General features: G+C 54.3%; 8 protein-coding genes across 8 annotated transcripts; 4 read left to right on the top strand and 4 right to left on the bottom strand.

Moving 5' to 3' along the window:
* The first annotated feature begins 331 nt into the window (after positions 1 to 331).
* On the top strand, positions 332 to 1,171 carry JDV02_002888 (2-amino-1-hydroxyethylphosphonate dioxygenase (glycine-forming)). Its single transcript, XM_047983965.1, has one exon. The coding sequence runs from the start codon at positions 497 to 499 to the stop codon at positions 1,124 to 1,126; it is 630 nt and encodes a 209-aa protein (XP_047839937.1). The 5' UTR covers positions 332 to 496; the 3' UTR covers positions 1,127 to 1,171.
* JDV02_002887 (uncharacterized protein) lies at positions 1,134 to 2,034 on the bottom strand. The gene is made up of 2 exons (XM_047983964.1): positions 1,903 to 2,034; positions 1,134 to 1,843 (listed from the first exon to the last, which is right to left on the bottom strand). The coding sequence occupies exon 2, from the start codon at positions 1,600 to 1,602 to the stop codon at positions 1,324 to 1,326; it is 279 nt and encodes a 92-aa protein (XP_047839936.1). The 5' UTR covers positions 1,603 to 1,843; positions 1,903 to 2,034; the 3' UTR covers positions 1,134 to 1,323.
* A 1,332-nt stretch (positions 2,035 to 3,366) lies between these two features.
* On the top strand, positions 3,367 to 4,885 carry JDV02_002886 (uncharacterized protein; the record flags this gene model as incomplete). The annotated part of the gene is made up of 3 exons (XM_047983963.1): positions 3,367 to 3,678; positions 3,743 to 4,315; positions 4,367 to 4,885. 3 exons carry the CDS (start codon positions 3,367 to 3,369, stop codon positions 4,883 to 4,885), a joined length of 1,404 nt encoding a protein of 467 aa, XP_047839935.1.
* A 302-nt stretch (positions 4,886 to 5,187) lies between these two features.
* JDV02_002885 (uncharacterized protein) lies at positions 5,188 to 10,607 on the bottom strand (the record flags this gene model as incomplete). Its single annotated transcript, XM_047983962.1, has 13 exons — positions 5,188 to 5,440; positions 5,497 to 5,910; positions 5,969 to 6,049; positions 6,114 to 6,780; positions 6,834 to 7,145; positions 7,196 to 7,600; positions 7,660 to 7,822; positions 7,879 to 8,747; positions 8,801 to 9,034; positions 9,101 to 9,389; positions 9,459 to 9,688; positions 9,760 to 10,297; positions 10,395 to 10,607. 13 exons carry the CDS (start codon positions 10,605 to 10,607, stop codon positions 5,188 to 5,190), a joined length of 4,668 nt encoding a protein of 1,555 aa, XP_047839934.1.
* Positions 10,608 to 12,466: 1,859 nt separating this feature from the next.
* JDV02_002884 (uncharacterized protein) lies at positions 12,467 to 14,238 on the top strand (the record flags this gene model as incomplete). The annotated part of the gene is made up of 5 exons (XM_047983961.1): positions 12,467 to 12,556; positions 12,613 to 13,127; positions 13,186 to 13,792; positions 13,845 to 14,011; positions 14,067 to 14,238. 5 exons carry the CDS (start codon positions 12,467 to 12,469, stop codon positions 14,236 to 14,238), a joined length of 1,551 nt encoding a protein of 516 aa, XP_047839933.1.
* Positions 14,239 to 14,358: 120 nt separating this feature from the next.
* Positions 14,359 to 15,273, bottom strand: JDV02_002883 (uncharacterized protein; the record flags this gene model as incomplete). Its single annotated transcript, XM_047983960.1, has 1 exon — positions 14,359 to 15,273. The coding sequence occupies one exon, from the start codon at positions 15,271 to 15,273 to the stop codon at positions 14,359 to 14,361; it is 915 nt and encodes a 304-aa protein (XP_047839932.1).
* Positions 15,274 to 16,424: 1,151 nt separating this feature from the next.
* Positions 16,425 to 18,170, top strand: JDV02_002882 (uncharacterized protein; the record flags this gene model as incomplete). Its single annotated transcript, XM_047983959.1, has 2 exons — positions 16,425 to 17,772; positions 17,844 to 18,170. The coding sequence occupies 2 exons, from the start codon at positions 16,425 to 16,427 to the stop codon at positions 18,143 to 18,145; spliced, it is 1,650 nt and encodes a 549-aa protein (XP_047839931.1). The 3' UTR covers positions 18,146 to 18,170.
* A 28-nt stretch (positions 18,171 to 18,198) lies between these two features.
* On the bottom strand, positions 18,199 to 20,185 carry JDV02_002881 (uncharacterized protein). Its single transcript, XM_047983958.1, has 4 exons — positions 19,988 to 20,185; positions 19,381 to 19,932; positions 18,604 to 19,310; positions 18,199 to 18,543 (listed from the first exon to the last, which is right to left on the bottom strand). Exons 1-4 carry the CDS (start codon positions 20,145 to 20,147, stop codon positions 18,358 to 18,360), a joined length of 1,605 nt encoding a protein of 534 aa, XP_047839930.1. The 5' UTR covers positions 20,148 to 20,185; the 3' UTR covers positions 18,199 to 18,357.
* Positions 20,186 to 23,898: the final 3,713 nt, after the last annotated feature.

Below are 23,898 nucleotides of genomic sequence, written 5' to 3'. Positions count from 1 at the left end.
CCCTCAACAGCCCAATCGTGAATTTTTCTTTTCAGTCCTCACGTTTCCGGCTCTTCCCTTTGGATGGGACGGTTGTGGACTTGTACTAATGGCACAGTCTCCACGCGAACGTTGCGTCGCTTGTCGGGTCAAACTCAAGTTTAGTTTAGTCGCCGGAGGCTTATGCTTTACACGAACGGATGTGCCCACGTGCGAAGATGACGGCCGCCCTGGTGGGACAGCTGGCCGCTACGCTGGAGCCGTTTTGGAGGCGTGGCCATGCAGCGGTCCGACGGTTAAACGGCCAAAGATTTACAAGACATAGACGTTGCTGGGATTTCCATGGATTGTTGCCCTGTGCAGCGGTGCTGGAGCATCACCGTTCTCTGCGCAAATCCGACGGCCACGTGCGCCAGCTGTTGTCAAGCTGACCAAACTCGTCATCCTCATATTGCATGTTTCTTGCCTCACTGGACACCCGAAAGGACACGAAGCCCAAACCGCTACATCTCTCAACATGGTCGTTCCCGCGTCATTATCTCCGGCTTCTGTTGCCGAATACATCATTAGTGTTTTGGAAGCGTCGGAAAACACGCCGTACATTGGCGAACCCATCTCCCAATTACAACATTCGCTCCAGTGCGCCAACCAAGCCGCGCTCGCCTCACCGCCCGTCGACGAGGCCACCCAGGTTGCGGCCCTTCTTCACGATGTTGGCCAGTTCGCACCGGCAAAGGATCTCTGGTCCCTGACCGGCGGTCGCGCGCAGAACCTCGGCGGACAGACAACGAACAGCAGCGTCGGGAGGGTCGGCCACGAGACGCTTGGAGCCAAATTCCTGCTGGCACTGGGCTTTGCACCAAAGGTGGCGCGTTTGGTCGAGTCACACGTTGCTGCGAAACGATATCTCTGCGCCGTGGACGAGGAGTACTACGACAAGCTGTCGGACGCGAGCAAGAAGAGCTTGGCCTACCAAGGTGGCCCCATGAGCGGGGCGGAGAAGGACGAGTTCGGATCGGGCGCCTGGTGTCGCGAGATGTGCCAGCTGCGTGTGTGGGATGATGAGGCCAAAGTCGAAGGCCTGGAAGTGCGGAGTTTGGAGAGCTGGAGGACGGCCATCGAGAGACAAGTCACAGCAAGCTCATAGATGAAGTAGTGGAGGATTCTCAATCACAATCCAATTGTTGAAGCACTCGACAACGCTCGTGTGCATGATTCAGCCATCCTTATGCTCCTAAGTATCGTACACTATCCAAATAACCAAAAAGCTATGGCGCCATGATCTTGTACTTCGTGATTCGTTCATGTCATTCGTTCGTAATATGTCGTCCCGGCAGCGGCCATTCATTTGTTTCGCTTCTTGTCCAAATGCCTGTCGATGCTGAAGAGGGCCGTCGCCCCGATGAGTGCGAGCGCAATGCCTTCACCCCAATCGAAGCCGCCGCTCTCCTTTTCTTTGCTCTTTCGGTGGCTGCGATGGTGGGGATCGGCCCTCGACGGTCGCGGATCTGGCGGTGCTAAGCGACCGACAAACGTCTTCGGATTATTGCTGATCGAGTTATAACGGGGAGTGCTGCCGTGACCGTAGTCACCGGACTTTCGACCGCTGCCACTGGACGACATTTCGAGGACAAGATCTCGGACGTCGCAGTGTGTGAAAGGCTTTTGAGGTTTGGGGTCGGCCCGGGTGGCACGAACGGGGGAACGTGGAGGGAGGCAGGCTTGTATAACATTTGTCGCAGACCGGGAGTTGAGCGACGAGGTAGCATCAAGTCCATTGACGTGTCTGATGGCGATAGCTCGTGCGCACGTCTGTCGCGCCCAGTTGGGGGCGACCCGGCAGTTTAAGAGGAATCGCCACCGACTGAAGGGAGCACGAGTTGGCGATCACGATTGGATTTCTTCCAGCGGGTGGTGACAAACCATGTCTCACATCTTGGGGGTTGGCGGTATGATGTCACCGAATGACGTTGATGGCTGCCCAGATTCCCTGCTTGCCAAGCGCTACAAAGGCCCTATGGGTAGTTTTCAGGGTTCCGTGGCAGCGGGTAGTTACCTGTAGCCGCTGGGCAGGCCGTTGAGTTGACTTCCTGATAGACTGAGTAGAACTGGCTGCAAGACTGCTTGAATACTAGAGTATTTCATTGCCAGCTCAAGGGCCAAGTTTTATCTTTCGGAGCGCAAGCAACCTAGCAGGCGGTCAATAAATATAGTAGGCGGCTGCTCGCCCGGTATTGAGCTCAGCACTCATCTAATACACCATAGGACGAGCGGTCGCGTCGCTCAATGGGCGCCGTCAAAATTCATCGGTCCACGGTCGATGGGCAGGAGTCGTCTGGCGACAAGGCCAATTTTACACAACCAATGTATGATCAGGGGCGCAATCCAAGATTCAGTGGAAAGATAGGTAGGAAAGTGGTCTAGTGCTATCTCTAGAGAGTCGAAGGAATCTTTGTCGAGTCCCGTACATGTAGTCGATTTGGCATACTAGTTAGATTCCAGCGGAAGTCAGGAGTGCTCCCAAGATTTTTCGCATTCGCAGATATGCATCAAAGCTTGTACTTCAAATCAGCATCCGACCGAGGGCATGCCTAGCCCTACCGGCAAGCCTACCAGAGCGAATGCCCGGGGATCGCGACAAAGGCGTGGCAACCTTGGAGCACGTCCGATGAAAGATACCCTATACCACCTCTAGGTCGAGTCCGCGCTTAAACATGAACGGTTATTTGGCCCCGGTGACCCAAGCCCACATCGGTAGAAACGCCTCAGCTGGCATCTTCCGGGCTTCAAAGACGCCTGGCTCACCTAAGGTCGTGCGATTGGCCTGTGAGGCGGACCTACTTGCGACTCCTGCGCTGGACAGTAAGCGCCTGCCCGTGGCCAGTTGCACGCTCAAGGTCGCACCGAGGATATTAAGCAAGACACGACCACAAAATGCCCGCAGTGCAGCTTGACGATTACTCACCAAATGTCTATCGCATCGCTGTCAACTCAATGGCACCCGGACGATAAACAGGTTTGTGGGATGCCTGGTGCTTGGTCCCTGTGACAACCCCCTGTATCAATGCAAATCATTGAGCAGACTCAGCAGAGCCCCAAAGATTACACCCCAAGGCTTAGAAGTCCCCATATATAATAGCACACAACCATGAAACGCCCCTTTTTAGATGTTGACACTTCGGATGTCGCCTAATGAGAGACCCTGACATGCGAATTCGCGCCGCATACGCCACGAAATGGACGCTGGCCCTTAGTGTCCGAGTCAAAACACTTGGTCTGCCGTAGTTTTTATAATGAAATGTTAGGAAGATAGCTCATCAGCGGGTCAATCATCTCGTGCTCGTTGTAAACACAGCTTCCTTCATTGATCATCACGCGCTACTCATCATGGGAGAAAACGTTCAATACGACATTGCCGCGTCGCAGGCCGACACCAACGGCGCTCCCGCCGTCCCTGCGTCCCCTCCCGTGTCCCTAAAGGAGAGACTGGAGAAGCTCATTGAGAGTTCTCAGCAGCTCATTAAGCGCATGGATGAGAATGACATCCCCGACCCTACTTTTGCCGCAGAATGTCAGGAGGATTTCTCGAAGCTCCCTCCCGAGACAGTGACTGAGCGATTCGCACTGCTCGATCTTCTCAATGACTTGACCTTTCTTGTGCATGGGGCCTCTCAGAGCATCACTGATGTCGCTCAGAACGTGCGTTCGCCATGAAATGAGTAGCATTCCCACAAGGCAGTCAGGCTGATGGCGAGATCTGTAGGCGATGGCTGATTCGGCCACTCTCAACATCCTCAATTACTTCAACTTTTGGGATGCGGTCCCGCTGGACGGCGACGCCTCTTTTGCCGAGATCGCCAAGGCTGTCCGCCTTCCGCAGGAGGCGGTTGAAGCCATCCTGCCCTACGCTTTCTGCAACCGCATCTTTGAGCCTGTGACGATTGGTGACCCCAACTCGCGCATCCGCCACACGTCACGATCTGCCGCGATGATAAAGGATCCCACTCTGCGGATCATCGTTAACCTCACCATTGATGGTCTTGGGGGGCCGCTTTCCATCCTCAACCGAGCGCTTGAGAAGAACTTTCTTGGCAAGGACAAGCTCACCAATGAGATCAGCGAGACACCATTTGGCATGCTCTATAAGGGCGGCCCTCTTGGCCAATTCAAGGATTACTATGACTGGCTCGACCGGGACGGTGAAGGTGAGCGAAAAGGCTGGCGACAGAGAGATATGGTCGAATCGCTGCGCCTGGCCAAGGAGAAGATGGGTGCAGAAAGTGCCCTCCTTGAAGCCCTTGATTGGGCTGGTGCTGGCAAAGCCACCGTGGTCGATGTAAGTTATCCGGATCTAGGCTTGACGAACAAGTGGCTGACTATCTACCAGCTCGGCGGCTCAGGCGGCCACGACGACGTGCCTCTTGCTGAAAAGTTCCCCGATCTCAAGATCATCGTCCAGGATCTTCCCAGTTGTCAGGCAAAGTTTGACGATGGCTATATCTCTGACGAGCTCAAGAAGCGCGTCTCTTTCCTTGCTCATGACTTCTTCACCCCTCAGCCGATTCAGGCAGACATTTATCTGTTCAAGTGGGTGTTTTACGACTGGTCCAACAAGGACATCGTCAAGATTATCCAGGCACTGGTGCCCGCTCTTCGTCCCGGGGCTCGTGTTCTCGTCTTAGATCTGATGGTGGACGTTGGCCCCGAAGCTGCCGCGGTCATGCCTCGCTCGCTGCTGAAGTATAGCAATGTAATCAGTCTCAAGACGCTCTCGCTGTTTGGTCACACCAAGCAGGCCGCGAAAAAGATGACGGATCTCTTCAAGGCAGCGGATGAGCGCTTTGAGATTATTCGGGATGAGGTTGCTGGTACTTTCATGACGTTCGAGGCTGTCTGGCGCGGGTAGGCTGCGATTTTGGCATACTTGGGACTTGCTGGAAACGATAGCATCAGGATCCTTGTAGGGGACGAAGAAATTGCCAAGTCAAGCACACTTTATATCAACGCTATCATGTGTGGCATCAACTTGAAGGACATGAAATGCAGAAAAATTATATCTTACAGTTTGCTATGATAGTTCGTCTATATACTGTACAAGGCCAAAGTGGAAAAGCAGAGACTCGGTGCGTGGCGGTCACGGGTTACCACGATAAGCAATGACCGTCCTATGTGACAGAAGTGGGATTGACTTGAAATAACACCAGCCTACTACTCATCAGAGTTTGGAGTCGGGCTGGACGCCTGGTTAGTTGACAGCAGGTACAGTTCCTTGAAGATGGATGCTGGCCGCTGTAGAAGCGCACGAGGCTGGTCGTATTCGACGAGACGGCCGGCATCCAACACAGCGACGCGGTCATAGTCCAAAATTGCGTCGAGTTTGTGGGCAATGGCCAGAATTGTCCAGTCCTTGAACCATGTGCTCACAATCTCGTCGATAAGTGTGGTGGTGGCCTCATCCAAGCTGCAAAACCCATTAGCTTCCCGCTGTACCTCACAGAGGTGGGAGGGCTATCTTACCTGCTCGTTGCCTCATCAAGCAAGAGAACCCGGCTCTCATCTTTTCGGAGCATCGCTCGTGCGAGTACCATTAGCTGGGCCTGGCCTTGGGACAGAAATTTGTCGTCAATGACCATGTCGAGGCCCCCGCGACCTGCGATCTTCTCCCATAAGCCAACGCGCTTCAGCACATCAATGATCTGGTCATCGCGCGAGCCTGATGAGTTTGCGCTTCCGAGTGATTCCTTGTTATGATACGGGTCCGCATTGAGTCGCACAGTGCCATCGAGGATGTAGGCTTCCTGCGGCACCGCGACAATCTGCGACCGCAGGTATTCTCGCGGCAGGGTAGCCAAATCGACGCCGTCTATCACGATTGAACCAGAGTCTTGGGTTATGAGCCCGAGAAGGCTGAGAAACAGCGATGATTTGCCGCTGCACGCTGTGAATCAGCCACTCGGGTCGTGTTACTGTCCGGCGACTTGTCACGTACCTGCCCGTCCTCCCGCATATTGCAACCTTTTGGCCCGGCTCGACCACCATGGTGATATCGTACAAGACTCGGCCAGATGAACTGTTGAGCGATGTTTAGCAAAACGGTTCCGCGGGAATTCATGGCCTCGACAATGTGAACGTACGGATATGACGCAGTGACGTTGTCGAGCTCAATTCGCCCTTGACTCGGCCACCATTCTCCGACAGTCTCTGCAGTGAGACTCAGCAGCTGTGCGTCCACACCCGCCTTTGCTAGGCTGTCTCTTGCTTCATCGTCTTCGCTTCGAACTTGCATAGAAAAGCTTCTGATACGGGCAACCGCTCCTAATGCGATCTCGAGTGTAACCCAGCTCGTGATTGTCGCCTGCATAGTCGCGCTAAAGGCCAAAATATTGCTCAGAGCAATGCCAACGTATCCCGGACCAATTGCTTCGCGCAGGGTGGTCGTGAACACGATAAGGATGACGGCCAGCACCATGATGACCATGTTGACGGCAAAGGTGATCCAGCGCTGCACGCAGAAAAGGAGGTAGCTCGGCCTCTGGGATATATCCAAAATTCGCATCGCCTTTGCGGTCGATTGGGCTTCCCAGCGAAAGGCGCGGATGGTAACAACGCCAGAAATGGTCTCCATGAGCTGGGTGTATAGCGGGGCCTTGTATTCAATGTCGAGGAGCCGGAGCTGACGCGCAGTGCGGAGGTAGAAATGTTGAATGGCGTACAACACGACCAGGAGGAACGGCAGAAGAGCAGCCATATATCTTGAGGAAACGCACACTAAGATAAACTGGGCGACACCGAATGATAGTGCTACACAATTAGCAAGTGCTTGGTAGAGCGCGTGTATGTCGACTACGACTTACCCATTACGACCCCCAGGGCGGCAGACGGGAGTTCCATGTCAATGAGCTGAAGGTCCTGGCTGAATCGATTCACGGTGATGCCGGTATCTGTCGTGGAGTGAAACATCATCGGCGCTCGAGATACCGTTTCTACCAAAAGGTTGTGAAAATACAACCCGGATCGGTTGATCGTGATGATGAAGAGCTGCCAGGTTCCGATGAGGCACGCCGCGACGGCCCCGACCCCGAGAACCGCGTAAACCCCAAGCCATTTGCCCAGGTCCGAATTTGGGTTCTTCTCATTTGCTTCCGCCCACCATTTGAGCCATACGCCTGTATTACTTAGCTCAGAGCTGTCTACCGCAATGCGCTGCTGGACTTACTGGGGAAAGAGTCGCAGAATGCGTAGACGCAAATTGCAATGAGAAATATTGTCATTGTGAGCCAGCCGGCAGACTTGACGTAGAACTTGTAAACAGCCGAGTCACCCATTTGCCTTGCAGTGTCGGCTTGAGATTCGACAGCTTGGAGGACCTCCTGCACCGCCGCGGAGCTGTCCGGTCCGTGGTTAGTGTGTGACCGTCGTAGGGTTTCTGGTGCACTTTCGGACTGTTCTCCTTGCTTGCGGCCCGATTTGTCATTGCCTGGCTTCGAGTGCTGAGCGTCCACATCCCGGTCTGCCCAGCCAAGTTCGGCAACCTGTTTGAGATCTGCCGGGACGCCTGTGTGCTCTACCTGGCCATGTTGATTGAGTAGGACGATCTTATCAGCGAAAGGGACGCGGCGGACTATTGCAGTCGTGTCAGCGTAAAAGAAGACAGGGCAATGCCATGGAGAGTGAACGAACCATCTGAAGATGCGAGAACGACTGTCATGTTGGCCTTACGAAGGAGACCAGAATTGCCAAGCAACTTCTCGAATACGATATCTTCGGTGTTGGCGTCCAGGCCGCTGAAGACGTCGTCAAAGATGACAAGCGCACGCCGAGCATACACGGCTCGGGCGATCGACTATTGTCAATGGTCAGCTCCATCGTTGGTAAGTTGCCCAATGACAAATGACTGACCAGTCGCTGCTTCTGACCACCGCTCATTGAGATTCCCTTGGAGCCTACAGGTGTCATGTCGCCCCGTGGCCAGATTTGCATATCTCGCTGTAGCTCGCAGGAGCCCACCACGACGCGGTACCAGTCCTCGTCGAAGTCCGCCTTCTCAGAGCTGTCCGCATCGGCATTGTCACTGGCTGATCTACCACGTATGATGTCTTTAACGGTTTCATTTGGCAACCAAGGGTTCTGATCACAGTATGTGACTGCTCCCGAGTAATGAGCCGCGATGACACCATCAAAAGAGGATAATTCGCCCAAGAGCGCTTTCAAGAGCGTAGATTTTCCGCAACCGACGGGACCGAGGATAAGCGTCAGTGCGCCTCGAGGTATGTCGAGGCGAGGAGATATATCAATGACTGGTATGTCTCGAGCGTCCTCATTCTCGCCGGCGGCCAAGTGCCCCTCATCACTTCTGGTGACAAGACTGGTTCCACTTGCTGTCGTAGCAGCCTCACTCCGCCACGAGAACTTTCCTTCGATGGATATCATCGTGTCGTCACTGAGTTCCGCCGGCGATGTAAGTTTGTGGCTTCCAGAGATGGTTTTCTGAAAGGCATGGGCGCTCTCAGGCCTGGCATCGCTCGCTGTTGAGCGGGGATCATGTCGCTCATCCGCGTTGAGATGATCCTGGATGCGCTGAAAGGATGCGATAGAGCCGAAGATCTGTGGGAGTGCTTGCACGATCTTGGCCAAAGGGCTATTCAGAAGCACAATAATCGAGAATGCGGTGAACACTTTTGCAATTGTCAATGTTGAGCCGCCGTGGGTCGCGATTCCAGCGAAGACGGCAAAGGTAAGGAGAGGTCCCATTATAGGCGTGCATATCGCTAGTTGCGTTTGTTCAGCTGCGTGAAGACGGGCAAACGGGGAGGCAACATACATAACACCAGTGAAAGTCCAAGAAGGTACCGAAACTTCTCTGACACGACAAGCTCTTTCTTTCGCAAATTTTGGATGACGGAAAAAGCAACATCCGTTAGACCGGATATCTTCAGCCACTTGATACTGGCAAGTGCCTTGGAGGTCTCAATCACACGGACTTGCGATGCCTGGATCCAGGCTGCTAGATGTGTACCAGTTGGCTTTGCGAGGAATACTGTACCAACCATGACGACTGAAGCGGGGAATTAGGTCAGAGAAGGCCACTTTGTAGTTCAAGAACTGGAGTGGAGAGACCTACCCAAGGCAAATCCAACGCTCATGACACAGGCGACGCCAAGTTGCCTCTCCAGCAGATAGATGGCAAGTCCAATCTCCACTAAGTTGCTCCAAGTTTCGTGGATCTGGACCAGGCCGGAAGTGATGGTTTCAATATCGGTGCTCACGAGTGTGAGCGCAGCAGTGGGATGAAATGTGGCTGTGGAACATGAGTCGAGGGCCAAGGACTTCTGATATATCAGTGGAATAATGCTACCGCGCATCATTGTTGCCGCGCGGTAGTTCCGCCATTCATACTGGCCAACCGAAACCTATGCGATGCACAAACATCAACCACTGAGCGAGTCAGAGGCAAAGAGAGGAGCCGAAGGGAGTCATACCGCGATTCCAGTATATACGAGGACATAGGCGCCTATCAGACCATACCCATTGTTGTTATATGGTTGCGTTTGCGGGGTTGCTGCCAGCTCAATCGCGGCAGTGATCAGGAAAGGCTGAGCGTAGGTGAAGCCAATCTGGAAGATCCGGGGTATAACAGGCATGAACATCGTCTTGGAGAAAGTCCTGAGCCAAGTGACGAAAAGAACATTCGGAATCGTCTTATCAGGTACTTTTTCAAGATGATGGATAATGTCAGCATCGATCGTTTGAGCCACTTCACGCGTTGTGTCAAGCGCATACCTTTCCCCCATGCGTCAGACATTTTCTGCGCCAGCCCCATCGACCGCAGCTCATCGTCTAGCGGATAGAGGTCACCTATCTCAAGGATCTTGCGGTAGCCAGTAAAGAAGAGGGTGCTGAGCCAGTAAAAGACGCCGAGATTATAAGGCCCGCCCACACTTTCTGGCGCAGCGTCGTTGTACTTGGCGAGCAAAAGCGAGCGTTTTTCGGTGGACTCGAGCAGGAGCATCACCACCCGCAGAGCTAAGCTCGAGGCGAAAACGGGAGGTATGGCGCTGTCGCTGGCATTGTCTAGCATAAAAAGCGTTCGCGTTCGCGCTATGTCGAAAAGAACGGAGAGGCCGAGATATAGACTAAGCACCGAAGACGGACGGAGAGACAAGCGGTGCTCGATTGATGACAGAATGGTGTAGACAATGGACAATACGAATGTGAGAACGGCGCAAGGAATTGACGCGCGCGTCTGGGTGATGGTGGAATTTCGTGCCCATAGCCCGACCAGCGCGGCGCTCAGAAGAACAAAACATATTGACGAGGTCTGCGTCCATGGGCACAACAACTTAGCAGAGGCGCCGGGTAACATGCATTTCCTGCTCCCCGAAAAATCGGTATCGAGACAACAGGTGACGACATACCTTCTTGAGCCAGTCGAGAGCGCTGGTTCTCACTTTTGGGGGCTTTCTAGCCAGCCGGACTATGGGAATTGGCGCGACGAGGATGACGATGGCGGACGAAAGTATCGATAGTATCGTCTCTTCAAAGAGAAGTGTGAAGTCGAAGCCACCGCGGCATGCCGCACCAGCCCAGGGCCCAAAAGAGCTATCCAAACATGCCGTTGGCGCCGACATTGTCGGATTCTACGCGAATCCGCATACAATGACACGGAGACACACACAACAAGCTTGAATGGCGTTGTCTGCTGGAGCAGTGCCTGTGAAAAGCAGTGTCGGTTCGCAATCTCGCAGCCAAAATCGGGCAAAGGGGCTCGGTATCGTGAATCCAAGTCCCAAGCTCCCTAGAGCAACAGGAAAAAACACGGGTAGGGCACGTGTCAACGCATTGCGAATCTAGTACTACGCAGTGGCAGAACCGATGTCATCGCAGGACCTTTCCGACCTGAGCCGCTCTGCTCGCGAGCTGCCATCCCTGCCCAGTCATGTGTGCCATTAACCTTGCAGCGCGCAATGCCGTGACAGCCAAAAGCACCGGTGTGGCTCAGGCACTGGCCGACGTAGGATTCGCTCAGGGAGATCCATGGTCATGGTTCGTACCGGTACTCCCTTGGCAATACTCTGTCTGCATACCAAACCTCAAGTGGTCAGCCGTGTACCCAGATCGTCGGCCAAGTCCCGGTAACGAGACACTCAGCCATGTAGAGTACACGGGGGGGGAGCGGGCCCGCTGGCTCGCCGCAATGGCGCGTCGCCACATTAGGAAATAGAAAGTATTAGTACTACAGTGCTTATCACTGGACGCGGCCCCCAAGGTGAAGCATGTAGGCCTCCGTTGCGCCAAGGGGTTCGTTCGTCCGCTCGTGCTCCCAGCAGGTCACGACAAGAGGTGGCACGCGATGGGGGCACACTCGACCATCATCAAGCCCGGAAGAAAGTGGAGGGATGGAAGAAGCTTTGACCTCGGATATTTTTGTAGAGCATGTACGAAGTAGACCGTTGGCCAGACGGGGAGCTGATACTCCCATATATTCCCTGGAGACCAGTTTGCCCTGGAGACTGGATCGCCTCGGTGTGGCACGACCAGCGCACCAAGTACGAACATGGGACCATGCATTCACTACTGTCATCCTGCGAGCCAACCCAACAACACCACATCCACAAGATCCGAGTTGGTCCTTGACACTCTCGGTTAAGCATGCAGCCGTTCCGCCAAGGCGAGCGGGCTTGAGAAGTCGGCGGCTCCCGTGCTATGTGTAACCCCCATCACCGCCTGGCCATCGTCCGATCTCGTGTTGCCAATTGAAGTTATCCGACGGGCCGCGTCGCTTATACTACCCGAATGAGTACAGCTAGAGGAACATGAGCTGGTTTGAGTCGGCAAAACGACGATAATGCGCCTTTCGTTCAAAAGTCAATTGTGCGCCCGCTCGAGTCGTGATTCTATTGCTAACTCGGCAATGCATCTTGCAGGATATCTGTTAGACCCCACTGGCAACGGCTAATCGGCCTCGCTGGCAATCGTCAGGTGGAACAGTGAACAGTGTCGACGAGCCCTCCATTATATCAATGCTAACGCCAATATTTTTGAGCATTTATTCCAGCCAGAATCCAAATGTGCGCTTTATACCAATACCAGCAATGTCGTGGCCCCTCCGCCCGAGACGTCAAGTTCCAGAGCAGGACGTCAAGTAACGCTTCGTAGCAAACAGACAGTCACTTGCTGCTAACACCGCAAGCGCCGACACACGACGGCCTAGTCTCCCACGTAAGCAAACTGTTGGCTTGGCTATGCGAGCGATACTTACTCAGAGACGACCATCTCCAACAAGAGTCAGTAGGCGGTTGGAACGGATTATCCGACGTATGATCACTTTCACCAACGATCAGGGGCTAGGTCTATATTCAGCGGTCAACGTTTGTGTAATTTTTGACATTTTCACGATCGTGAAATGCACTGCAGCGTAGCAGCTTGAAACTCTCCGCTTTTGCATTCGTGCATATTCATCTTCGACAGCATTTGCGGCTCCCACAACATGCCGTCCCTCCACGCCAATTTTTCAGAGGTGTTCGCGCGCCTAACACTCAGCAACATTGGCGTAGCAGCTGGTTGCGCATTTGCTGTAGTACGTGCCCAGCCTCAATGCCCCAATCATCGAAGACGCGCTGACCCAGACTGTAGTCGGTCCTGTACCTTTACGTTCGCTCCCTGTACCTCGTCTTCTTCCATCCTTTGAGTCGCATTCCGGGCCCCAAATATGCCGCCTGTAGCAGACTTCCGTATGTGCGTAACCAGCTGCGCGGCGACCTAGTGAAGTGGCTTCACTCCCTACATCAGAAGTATGGCGATGTTGTACGCATCGCCCCCGACGAGGTGTCGTTCATCTCCGATATCTGGCAGGATGTATACGCCGCACACAATGGCGAGAAGGCCACGAAGGGGACCTATCTCAAGGACCGGCGGTGGTTTGCGGCGCCATACAACAACACATGGTCCATACTCCAGGCGGACGCCGAAGCGCACCCGCGCATGCGTAAAATGATGGCACCGGCCTTTTCCGACAAGGTGCTTCGTGAGCAGGAGTCAATGATCCAAGAGTACGTGGAGTTGTTTGTTCTTCGACTTCATGAACAGACCGAAAACGATTCAAAGGGTGTAGTCGATATGGTGAAATGGTTCAACTTCTTCACGTTTGAGTAAGTAAACATCACTGAGCATGCACCAACATGGTATCCGATTGCTAACACCCATCAGCATCATCGCCGACATGACTTTCGGCGAGTCCTTCAACTGCCTTCGAGACAGCGACTACCATCCCTGGGTCCGGATGCTCTTCAAGTCCGTACGAGCAATTTCTCTGAACAGCGCCATTCGTCGGTACCCATTGTTCCAGGCAATTGTGAAGCGCTTGGCGCCAAAGAACCTGCTCGAGCAACGCCGACAGTTCAACCAGTTTGTATTCGACCGAGTAGGCGAGCGACTTGCCTCTGAGTCATCGCATCCGGACCTCATGTCCCACATCAAGAAGTTCAAGGATGAACCGAAGGGCATGAACCGCGACGAGATTGACAGCAATGCCAACATTTTGCTCGTCGCAGGCAGCGAGACGACTGCAACACTTCTGTCTGGGTGCACCTACATGCTCCTGTCCAACCCAGAAGCTCTCGAGAAACTCACAAAGGAGGTTCGCGGAACGTTCCACCACTCGTCCGAGGCAACCATCAAGGCGGTTAGCAACATGCCTTATCTCCACGCCGTTCTTTCTGAGGCGCTACGCATTTACCCTCCGAGTCCTGCGGGCTTCATGCGCATTGTGCCGGGCAATGGAGACATGATCGGAGGGCACTGGATCCCTGGAGGCGTAAGTCAGCTATGGCTTGTGCTTTTTTAGACCTCAACTGACCTGGTGATAGACCTCCGTTTCAGTCTCCCAGTGGCCAGCGAACCATTCTGAGAGGAATTTTACAATGCCCAATGCGTTCGTGCCTGAGCGCTTTCTCGGTGACACAAGGTTCGAAAAGGACAACAGCTCAGTCCTTAATCCATTCTCCGCAGGCCCTCGCAACTGCCTTGGCAAATCGTACGATCCTACTGAAACTTCTGGCGTTTGCGACCCATGACTAACTTAATTCTAGGCTTGCCAACGTGGAGATGCGATTGATCATGGCAAGATTGCTTCTGGACTTCGACCTCGAACTGATTGATCCAGCACACGACTGGCTTGACCAGAAATCCTTCACACTGTGGGAGAAGCTCCCTCTGATGGTTCGCCTCAAGCCAGTTCGCAGGTACACATCCCCCACATAATTCGTCAATATCGTGCGCGAGCCTCAGCTCTCAGCAAGGAGCGGGACTGCATATACAATTAAGTAGAGAAAAAATGATTTTTAAATTTACTGAAACTTTGTCCCACACTCGGTTCCTTGTTCATAAAGAACAAGCCTCCTCCAGACGCAAGTCCACGTCAGCCCATCCGCCCACCACAGACATGCCCTTAAGCCTATGCGACTCGATTTCTTCCCACGTCCAAGAGTCTTGATTTTTCTGCGTTGTGTTGCCACCACTCCCATGGCCTGACTCCGAGCCATTACTATTTGCGCTGCTCTCTGGACGGGGAGGGATCCATCCAGACTCGGTCAGGAACTGCTCTGGCCGCACCGTGATTCGGCCCTTTTTCACAATATACTTCGAGAGGCTGGAAGCAAAAAGCTGCCTGTTGCCTTTACCTCCCTTCTTGCTTAAGAACCAAGAGCCAATGTACAGCCATCGAGAGTCCCATCCAAGGATCCGGGACTCCACATCGTAGCGTGCCAGCACCTTCATCTCTCGTTTGAAGGAGGTATAGGTAGCACCAAGAGCAAGCGCAGGTCGTCCCTTGACTCGCTCGCGCTTCATCTCTCCATCGCGGCCTTTATACTCGACGAGCATGCGGTCCAGAGGCCAAGCGGGGGCCATGATACGGCCCACCAACTTGATGCGAGCAATATCCAAGTCGGTAAAAAAGGTCGAGTTGGACTTGTGCAAGTTGAAGTCGATCTCTGCTGGAGGCACATGTGAAGATATAATCTCTGGCCGGAACAGCGGGTGGCAATTAGTCGTGTCGCCAGCACCTTTGGGCGTCTTTGGCACCCGGCGCTGCTCATTTTCGGCTGTTGGTGATACAAATGTCTGTCGGAGCTGGTCGTTGAAGGAGGCCTTCAGGTGGTAAAGTGCTCGAATCGTCCATACACCCGGGAAAGACTTGAGATTGATGAGGACGAGGAGGGCCACCAGTCCCCACCAGGAAAACATGAAGCCATGCACCTGCGCCATCAGATTTGGACTGCGCTCTTGCGGATCCATTGCAGCTGTAAGTAAGGACGATTGCGTACTCGTTTCATGCGGACGGCGCACACCGAGTGTGAGAGGCGACAGGAAGATGAACCCTGGTCAATAGTCAAGCCTTGGTGAGTTTGTATCATCCCACACACATGCGAAGGCGTCTCGAACAGTGCCGTCACGTGCTGGTCGTCATTGGATGTAGCCCATGGCCTGTTGACCAGCACGACCGTCACCTTGGTGATGAATGGCTTACGTGAGGGGATTTAGTGGCCAGCATTTAGTCCCAGGGGAAAAGCTCTAGTGGACGCTGATCGACCGCTGACCGTTCCTCAACAGCCTTAGTTTTCTCTAAGACAAATCGCATGTTGGAGTGTATACGCGAAGGGGCTGAATGTTAAGGAAGAGGCCCGATCCACCACACATGCAGTGGTCCGGAATCTGTGATCAGACTCGGTGACACTCCAGAAGCAAGAAACCCAACTAATAAGGCTTATTCGTCGGCAGTGCATCGTCAGGAAAGTCATCAAAAAGCATGCTACGAACTGCAGGCATCTGCATCAGGATCCTTGTGGCGTCGTCGAGCGCTGTGACCGCCCAGCGCATGAGGTGTACAGCCCAACTACAGCGCAAGCTAACAGTAACTATGACTTGCCTTGTCTAGCTACCTTCATGGTTAGGAAGGGTCGTCGGTGACGGTACTCAGAATAAGCCCGACTGCTCCGTCGTGCCTATGTGTGATGAGGGCCGCTCGAAGACACAAAGTGGTGAAAAATGTCTTGTGACTTAGACAACGAGGATGGCCGATTTCGCAGAAGTGTCTCTTCAGCTACGTGACACGGGACAGTCACCTATCCTTTCAATCTTGTACTCTTGTGGCGCCAACAGAGCTAAGCTACTTGGCTACTAATCCAACCACACCACTAGCGCAACACGCATTTGGCCACTTCCACAGGGCGAAGCCGCCGCCCGCGGCACGGGGGAACCTTCGTACCAATAATCTATGCAGATCATGCAAGTTCAGCAGAGCCAACCATTATGTTGAGCCGGTGATATCGGAGTCGTTGAAGCCATACCCTCTCAGACGTCATCAACAGCGGGTATCGCACCTGTAGCAATATCGCTTACAAAACTCGAATCCGATTGCTAAGAGTTTGGGGTATTAAGAAAGCCACATGATGCCAACCACTTCAGAACAGGCTTTTGCCATCGTCGGCGGAGTCGCGACACACCTTCTACACTTCAAGCATGGAGAAAGGCATGCATACCCTTGGCGATATGTGGCCATACTTCTCGCTGGGTCGGTATCCCTCTGGGCCGTCAAGTGGTCACGAGAAGGCAGCGCCACGTCACTTCTCGCAGTCACCTCAAGCACATCAGTGCTGTTAATTCTTTATCTAGCTGGCCTAGCGAGCAGTGTTTGTCTTTACCGACTATTTTTCAACCCGTTGAATCGGTTTCCAGGACCATTTGCAGCGAGATTGTCCAAGCTATACTTTGTATACCTGAGTTCCGACCTCCGTGGACACCGACAGCTCCACGCCTTGCACCAAAAATATGGCCGATATGTTCGCGTTGGACCCAACGACCTCTCCATTGTGGACCCGAACGGCATGAAGATCGTCCTCGGAGCAAACTCGAAATGCATCAAGTCGGCTTGGTACGGTCAAGACATGCCGTATATCTCGACCAACACAACGCGCGATCGGGCTGCCCACGATAGGAGACGTCGCATCCTCGCGCCGGCATTCAACGACAAGGCGCTCCGAGGCTACGCTTCGCGCCTACAAAAGTTTCACGACCTGCTCACATCTCAAATCGATGCCTCATCGGGAAAGCCAATGAACGTCACGAAGTGGTTCGGGTACTGGGGCATGGACATGATGTGTGACATTGTCTTCAATGGGTCCTTCAATATGCTCGCCAGCGGCGAGACGCACTCGGCGCTTCAGGTGGTGGGAGACGGACTGCATCTTCAAGGCTTCGCGCTGCCACCCTGGCTATACCGGGTATTTGCCACCATTCCCAAGTCCAATTCCGGGAATCGCGGCTTGGCCGCCTTTGCGGCGACGCAGCTGGAGAACCGCATGCAACAGCAGGGCAAGACAGCCCACGCGGACATGATGCAGCCGCTGATCGAGCACTACGACCGGCTGACCTCGGAAACGAAGCGAGCAATACTGCCCCTTCTCCAAGGCGATTCCCGCATGTTGATTGTTGCAGGCAGCGATACGACGTCGACAACGCTGGTACACATGTTTTATCGGTTCTGCAAGGAGGCGGGCCTCGTCAACAGAGTGCGGGAAGAGGTGGAGCCGCTTGTATCCGACCCGAACCTGATCTCGTACTCGGACATTCGCCAGGCCCAGCTGCTCCATGCGTGCATCAACGAGACACTGCGGTTGCATTACCCTGGGCCATCTGGCTTTTTCCGGAAGACTCCTCCCGAGGGAATCCGCATTGGTGAGCAGCACGTGCCAGGGGACACCATCATTCAGATGCCGCCCTACGTCATGGGCCTAGGTATGCTACCCCATCTATTGCACGAAGTTCTCCGGTCGGTCTAGTTGGTGGCTTCTAACAGAGACTCACAGACGAGCAAGTGTACGATCAATGCCGCGAGTTTGTGCCCGAAAGGTGGTACTCGAGGCCTGAAATGATCAAGCACAAGGACGCATTTTTGCCATTCCTGGCTGGATCAGAATCCTGCATAGGCAAAAACCTGGCCTACATACAGCTGGCGGTGGTTGCGTCTCAGATCATCCTCCAATTCGACGTGGCGTTTGCTCCCGGCGAAGATGGTAGCAAGCTTGTACAAGACTCCAAGGATCTCGGCATGCTACATCCGGAGGAACTACACGTTGTTTTCACTCGTCGTAACAAGAGACATTCGTGAATCAAGTCACAGACAAGGCAGATTCACGCCGCTTCGGTACAGGCCAACAAAAGGCACCACTCGCTAGTTATCTATCAGGTTTCTACTGTGGGCAAGAAGAAATTTGGGTTCCAATGAATCCCGTCCTGTTTTCCATGTTCATTTTACTTTCCCCGAGGCGCCTCTGTAAAGATATCCAGAATTGCAACAAGCCGCTGTTCCGCTCATTCTCCCTAGGCCTGACTGCCATACGCAATTTCCATGCAACTACCAATCAACGCTGTCATCTGCGGCTTTCGAACTTGGCCAGAGCAACAAAGAAGTAACATGATGGCGAGAGACGTATAACGGCGCTGTCTTTGGTTCGCGCTCTCGTCGCAGCCGACGAGCGACTCGGTCAATGCCCACAACTTTGGAACCTAGGGAGTCTGGTTATTACCGTGCAACTTCCTGTACTGGGCATAGGTCTGGCCCCTTACCTTGTCCTGAAACAGTTTTGTTAAAGGTCGGAATGCCTTTGATAATGAAGAATTGTCCAACCCATCAGTCTCGGTAGGCAGCTTCTCGATCTCGACCAAGACATCTGCAAACGCCGTTCGTGATGCGGCGCATTCGGCTCTCTCAGAGCGAGCAATGGTCTCTGCGGACTTGATGATCTCATATTGATAGCCGTGCGCCTCCCACTGCGACCACCCTTTTGCGTTTGTACGCAGTTTGGCCAGCAACAGAGGTAGCTCGCTGTGTCTACTGTTGCGCTGATCCTGTGATATATCGGAGTCGTGGTCGAAGTCTTCTGTGTAATACCGTCCCATACTGTCCTCGAGGCTTCCCAGGCCCAGACTCTCCATGCACTGACGAAGATGCTCAAATCTCTCCTCTAATGGCCTGTCTCTCAGAGATGGGTCCACTGTAATTGTGTTGTTGTAGTTCCGTTGAGGTGTCGTGCTTGAGACGCTCCCTGAGCTAGCAGGACTAGGAGCTCCTATGGAGCCCCCGTCTGAGGACCGGTCTGCAGTTGTGGTGGGAATATCCATGGTCCCATCTGGTGTCGGAATGTGGCTGTGTTCTTGAACTCCTGGCCGGACTAAATAAGAAGTTTCAGATGACAGCTGATACGACGCGTCCGAGCCCGCCGCGTTACCGTTGCATGTGCTGCTTTGTCTGCCTGCACCGATACCAGTGAAAGCTACGAATGGAAACATTAGTCTGATATAAGCCCTCTGTCCATGACAATAATGCGCGGAGGTGCTGCTTACCAGGCAGGCTCTGTTGATGCAGGGTCTCTCGGTACATGTTGCTGGCGACATTTGACCAGCCCCAGTCCGGGCTGAGACTGTAGGGCTGAGACAAAGGCGGAGAGGCAAATCCGGGGAAGGATGCAAAGGCAACTTGCGGGGGCATTTGCGATCGCGGATGGCCTGGTTGCGCCAAGCACTGGGACTGTATCGCCGAGCCTCCCGGTTGCAGCATCGTCCCCATGTCGCTGGGCCTCGCATCTCCATCTGCCATCTCCATATCTAAAATGTAACTGCTGTTGCTGCTGCTGGCCCTGTCGTTGCTCTTATCGCTATTGTTGCTGGTACTTTGGTCTCTGCTCGTGGCGGTACAGTTCGAACGGCTGGGTCCGGCTGGGTTCTCTTTGTCTCGCCCCGGGCTTCTGCGGATGTCCGTGGCACTGCTTTGCATAGCCACACTGCTGCCATTGGCACTGGCTTCTCCATCTTTGATGCCCTCCGCCTCCTGCTCACGACGTCTGTATTCGCTGACCTCTTTCTCAAGTTCCTCTACCCTCTGTTTTATCCGGTTGCCTGGCAAGCATGTAAGTATATCTGGATGGGGTAGCTAGCCGTGTCCATAACTTACGGTACGTGCGCTGCGCGACTCGATTCTGTATTCTCTTCTTCTGGCTGCGGTCGGTTACCAGCGTCCAATCCTCTTTGGTCATTGTGAAAGCAGTCGGCCTGAGTAAGAAAGACCCGACGACTAATTCTGACAGACACGGAGTTACGTTGCGTCGTGGCATATAAGATGGCAGACGTCCAACATCATAAAGGGCAGACGCTGACATACGTTTTGTTATGTATGCAGGACGCAGACAGGAGACTGAGCTCCGAACATGTTTCCCTAGTCAAGGATGCCCAGAAAACGGCGGGGATTGGCGGCAAGGCGGGCTTGGCCGTTTACTGCGTGCACCCCAGGGCGAAAGGGTGCCATCCTACAACTATAGTAGCCTGTAATCCTGAAGGATGCGCATACGACGTAGCCTGGCGTGCTGTCAGCGAAAGGTCAGCAACACTGCGTGTCCAGTGAATCGGCATACTGAAGCAGCGGGCATCTACCTGAGCGCAAAGATATGAGGGCTCGTTCGCTAAGGCCTGCCAATACCGACCATGGCAGCATGAACTCGTTACATCAATTCCACCCGCGCGCGCCGCGGGCAAGCAATGACGACACCATGAGAAGGCCATGACAGTTCCTATCACGGCTCAAACCTGGGCTTACAGCACAGATAGGCAACAGAGCTCGATGCCGAACTTCGTGCCGATAGCTGCGGCACCACCTTGAGGCTTCTATCAAATTGACCTGAGAGGCAACATATGGAACCGCGTTACGAAGCCAAGCCTTGGTGAGTTTGCCCTACGAGACCGAATGAAGTGCATGCTACCCAAACTCTCAAACGCATCCAGGTGCTCTGCCAGCGATGCGGCGGCACCCCTGGTTCGAGAAACCGCGCCAAGTTGTGTCGGTGCATTATTTAGGCCGAGTCGAGGTGCAACGCAAGCATCGGGGTTACATCGTGGAGAAAACACCATCCCAAGTCTACTTGCCGTGCGCCATGGTGCGGATGACGAAGGAAGGCATGGAGCACAGTACCAACTCAGTCAATAAGGTACTAGGAAGGGCTCCAAGATGCTGCTAATGGTATACTTATCTCCCGGCTTGTCTGTGTAACACACCGGCTGGTTTCTAGAACCAGGAGCTGTTGATCATCCCGGGCCCTGGTTGGGCCAGCCACAATGATCTAAAGGCTATGTGCGGCAATTCGCTGGCGCAGTGCTGTGTCACGGGCCGCTTGGATCTATTGTTGGCCTACAAATGAGATGTTACTGTGTATGATGGCGTTGCGAGCCTGGCGCAGTTGTTGAGATGAAACGCATACGCAGTAACATCTCACTGGTAGGCCAACAATAGAAATGGCGGAGGCGTCTTGACAATCTCACCCCCGGCTTATCCGGCGGCCCTGGTAAAAAAGCGACGCAGATCGAGGGGTACAACAAGTGCCGCTGACCCGATATGAGTCGGGCTGGCTCCCACTGGCAAGATGCGTTCAGCACTACTATAGTCTATACCATGGTGGTCAGTGGTCTACGCCAGTCCCGACGCGAGCGCGGGCAAAATCCGAGGGGCATTGGGCACTCGCGATTGACAAGTTGGCGGCATACTTAATGAGAGATACCGAGAGGGACATCAGCGTGCCGTTAACTGTCTCGTGATTTGCAAACATGCACGCATACATAATAAAATGCCACTTCTTTGACTGTCGTGTCACGTCGCATGGCCCGACGACGGTTAACCCCTTGGAAAACCAGCAGTGGGGTTCTACCACTTGTGCCCTGCCCCCCGCGGCCTGGTTGTGTCATCGACAAGGTGACGGCTCTCTACGTCGCACATATCGGACGGATAACGCAGCTTGTCACGCCTCCACGGATCTCGCCTCTTAGTCTGCATGAGCTGAAGCCGAGGAAACACGCAACCAGATCTCTCTTGAGCAGGTCGGGTTCGTGTCGAGCGACTCAGTCCCGGTAATTCATCTTGGAACGATGGCTGCAGGTGATCCACTGTGAGAATTTAGCTTGCCGTGGGATGCCTCATTGCCGGGCCAGGGGGGGCCTTGGGGGCGTCTGCGCGTGATTCGACGCGGCTCACCCTTTGCTGGGCATGCAGAAGGCATCATCTCATCCTGTGAGCTTCCGGGTCATTGCCATGGCGGCAATTGGTGGGAAAGCTCCAAAGCGCGCGGCCACCCAAGGTGGCGCCCGCACCAGCCGCCCGCTCCGAGGCGATCCGCCACTTGCTTCGTCGTAGACGGTCGTAGTAGCGTGAATCCCACCCAGCCAGGGTCGGCATCGGTGGGGACGGCTCCGCGGGCGGCTCGCGGAGAGATGCCGCGGGCTTCCTGGCTGTCAGGGGAGGTTCAAGCTTCGAACCCCTGTCTGGTAGCCGGCTAGACTCAGCGCTAACCTGCCCAGCCTTACGAGGCTTCGTGGTGGTAACAGTAGTACGTGGTGAGACCGGTCCGTCTTACTTGGCGGCATCGCTTCGGACCAGTTGAGCCCAGGAGACAAAGGGCGGCAGCATGCCCAATATTCCTCCTTGATGCTCGCCGCGGCACCGGGACCTGGCTTCTCGCCTCACTCCATTGTGGCTGTGCGCAATTCATCGTGTGTCTCTAGCGATGCGGCCCGGGTAGCTGCAGATGGTAGGTATCTGTTGAGAAAATCCGACCAGAGGCGCAAGCGAGCAGCACCGTGATGGGCACGGCTCCAACCCGGGCCCGCAGAATCGGCGGCGGCGGCGGCCACGGGGCTCGGGCCGGACGGATCGTGTGCTTCGTTCCTGGCCACGGCAATAGGGAGGCTGCAGATGCCCATCCCCCCCTGAAGCAGGCCACATTGAGAGGCTGGAAGGCTCTTCTCTCCATCAAGATGGGTGGCGGCACTGGCACATGCCCGTCTGCCGATTGGCCCCGTAGTCACGTCGGCCTAACCCGCGGCTGGCAATTCTTGGGCAGCTTATGGTCCTGTATGACCGCCACTGACGCGTGTTTGGCTGCATTACTGTCTGGCGCCGGCAACGCTGGTGGCAGGACTCCTGGTGCAGGAGATAGGGGCACTTGGGGCACACACACCACCCATCCATCGCACTTCACAGAAGCCTAGCCTCCGCGTTAGTGCTTGTCCTGGTGCCGTGTCCTCGGAGATGTGTGGCAGCAAGCAAAAGGAGCTACATCGGCTTCATGGCTACACCTAGGTGGCGACTGCATCGCGGAACTCTCTGGGGCCGGACTCGGCCGAGTTCACTGCGTGGATCAGTCGCACGATTCGGTTGCCAGATAAACATCGGAGCATTGTACGGGACATACAATGCAAGACACGAGCGTGTTTGTGTATAAGTACTTCAATCTGCGACTAGTAGCCCCCGCATGCAACCTCATCAGGTCGAGTCTGGTACACTCGATCTTTTGCCTAGTCGACACGCAATTGAAGCCAAGTGGGCATCGTGCCGTAAGTCTGGCTGTATTCAGCAATTCGTCTATATTTCGGGGTGGGGACCGCCTGCTAGTGACGGAAAGCCAAGTCCGCCTGCCGGCCGAGATTCACGGCCTCTTTCACACGTAGCAGAAGCCTAGTCTGCAGCGATTCATCACAAGCGCCTGTGATCATACGCAGACACCCCAGAACCCCGTTCTCCAAAGGTTCCACCCGTACGTTCGTACACTTGCAGCGCGCCACGTGAGGGCACGGTAGGTCGCCGTCACCACCGTCGAGGGAAACAGGCTCATTGTCCCGTCGATCATTGATCTACGGCCGTCAATCTCATCCTTTCGGGCAAGGGTTGTGGGCTCTTGAGCGTTGAGCTTTGCAACGCTGCAAAGCCCAGATCCCGATGAAACCCTGCGACGATCAGTTTGAACTGAACCCTGTGAATGCTGCTGCTGTCTTTGCGCCGCTCAGGCTCGGAGACAGGTGGCAACATGAATCATTTCCTCATTC

The sequence above is a fragment of the Purpureocillium takamizusanense genome, chromosome 2, assembly GCF_022605165.1.
Source record: "Purpureocillium takamizusanense chromosome 2, complete sequence".
In the NCBI taxonomy this organism is placed as follows: Eukaryota; Fungi; Ascomycota; class Sordariomycetes; order Hypocreales; family Ophiocordycipitaceae; genus Purpureocillium; species Purpureocillium takamizusanense.
Note: the sequence above shows the minus strand (reverse complement) of the source record. Positions and strands in the feature narration are given on the sequence as shown.

What these genes read in the sequence shown, in the direction of transcription:
- JDV02_002888 (XM_047983965.1), top strand. Translation starts at nt 497, where the DNA reads ATGGTCGTTCCCGCGTCATTATCTCCGGCTTCTGTTGCCGAATACATC.
- JDV02_002887 (XM_047983964.1), bottom strand. Translation starts at nt 1,602, where the DNA reads ATGTCGTCCAGTGGCAGCGGTCGAAAGTCCGGTGACTACGGTCACGGC.
- JDV02_002881 (XM_047983958.1), bottom strand. Translation starts at nt 20,147, where the DNA reads ATGCCACGACGCAACGTAACTCCGTGTCTGTCAGAATTAGTCGTCGGG. An exon ending in AGTCGCGCAGCGCACGTACC is followed by an intron (nt 19,933 to 19,987) that starts GTAAGTTATGGA and finishes CATGCTTGCCAG; the next exon opens with GCAACCGGATAAAACAGAGG. An exon ending in GCATCAACAGAGCCTGCCTG is followed by an intron (nt 19,311 to 19,380) that starts GTAAGCAGCACC and finishes TTCCATTCGTAG; the next exon opens with CTTTCACTGGTATCGGTGCA.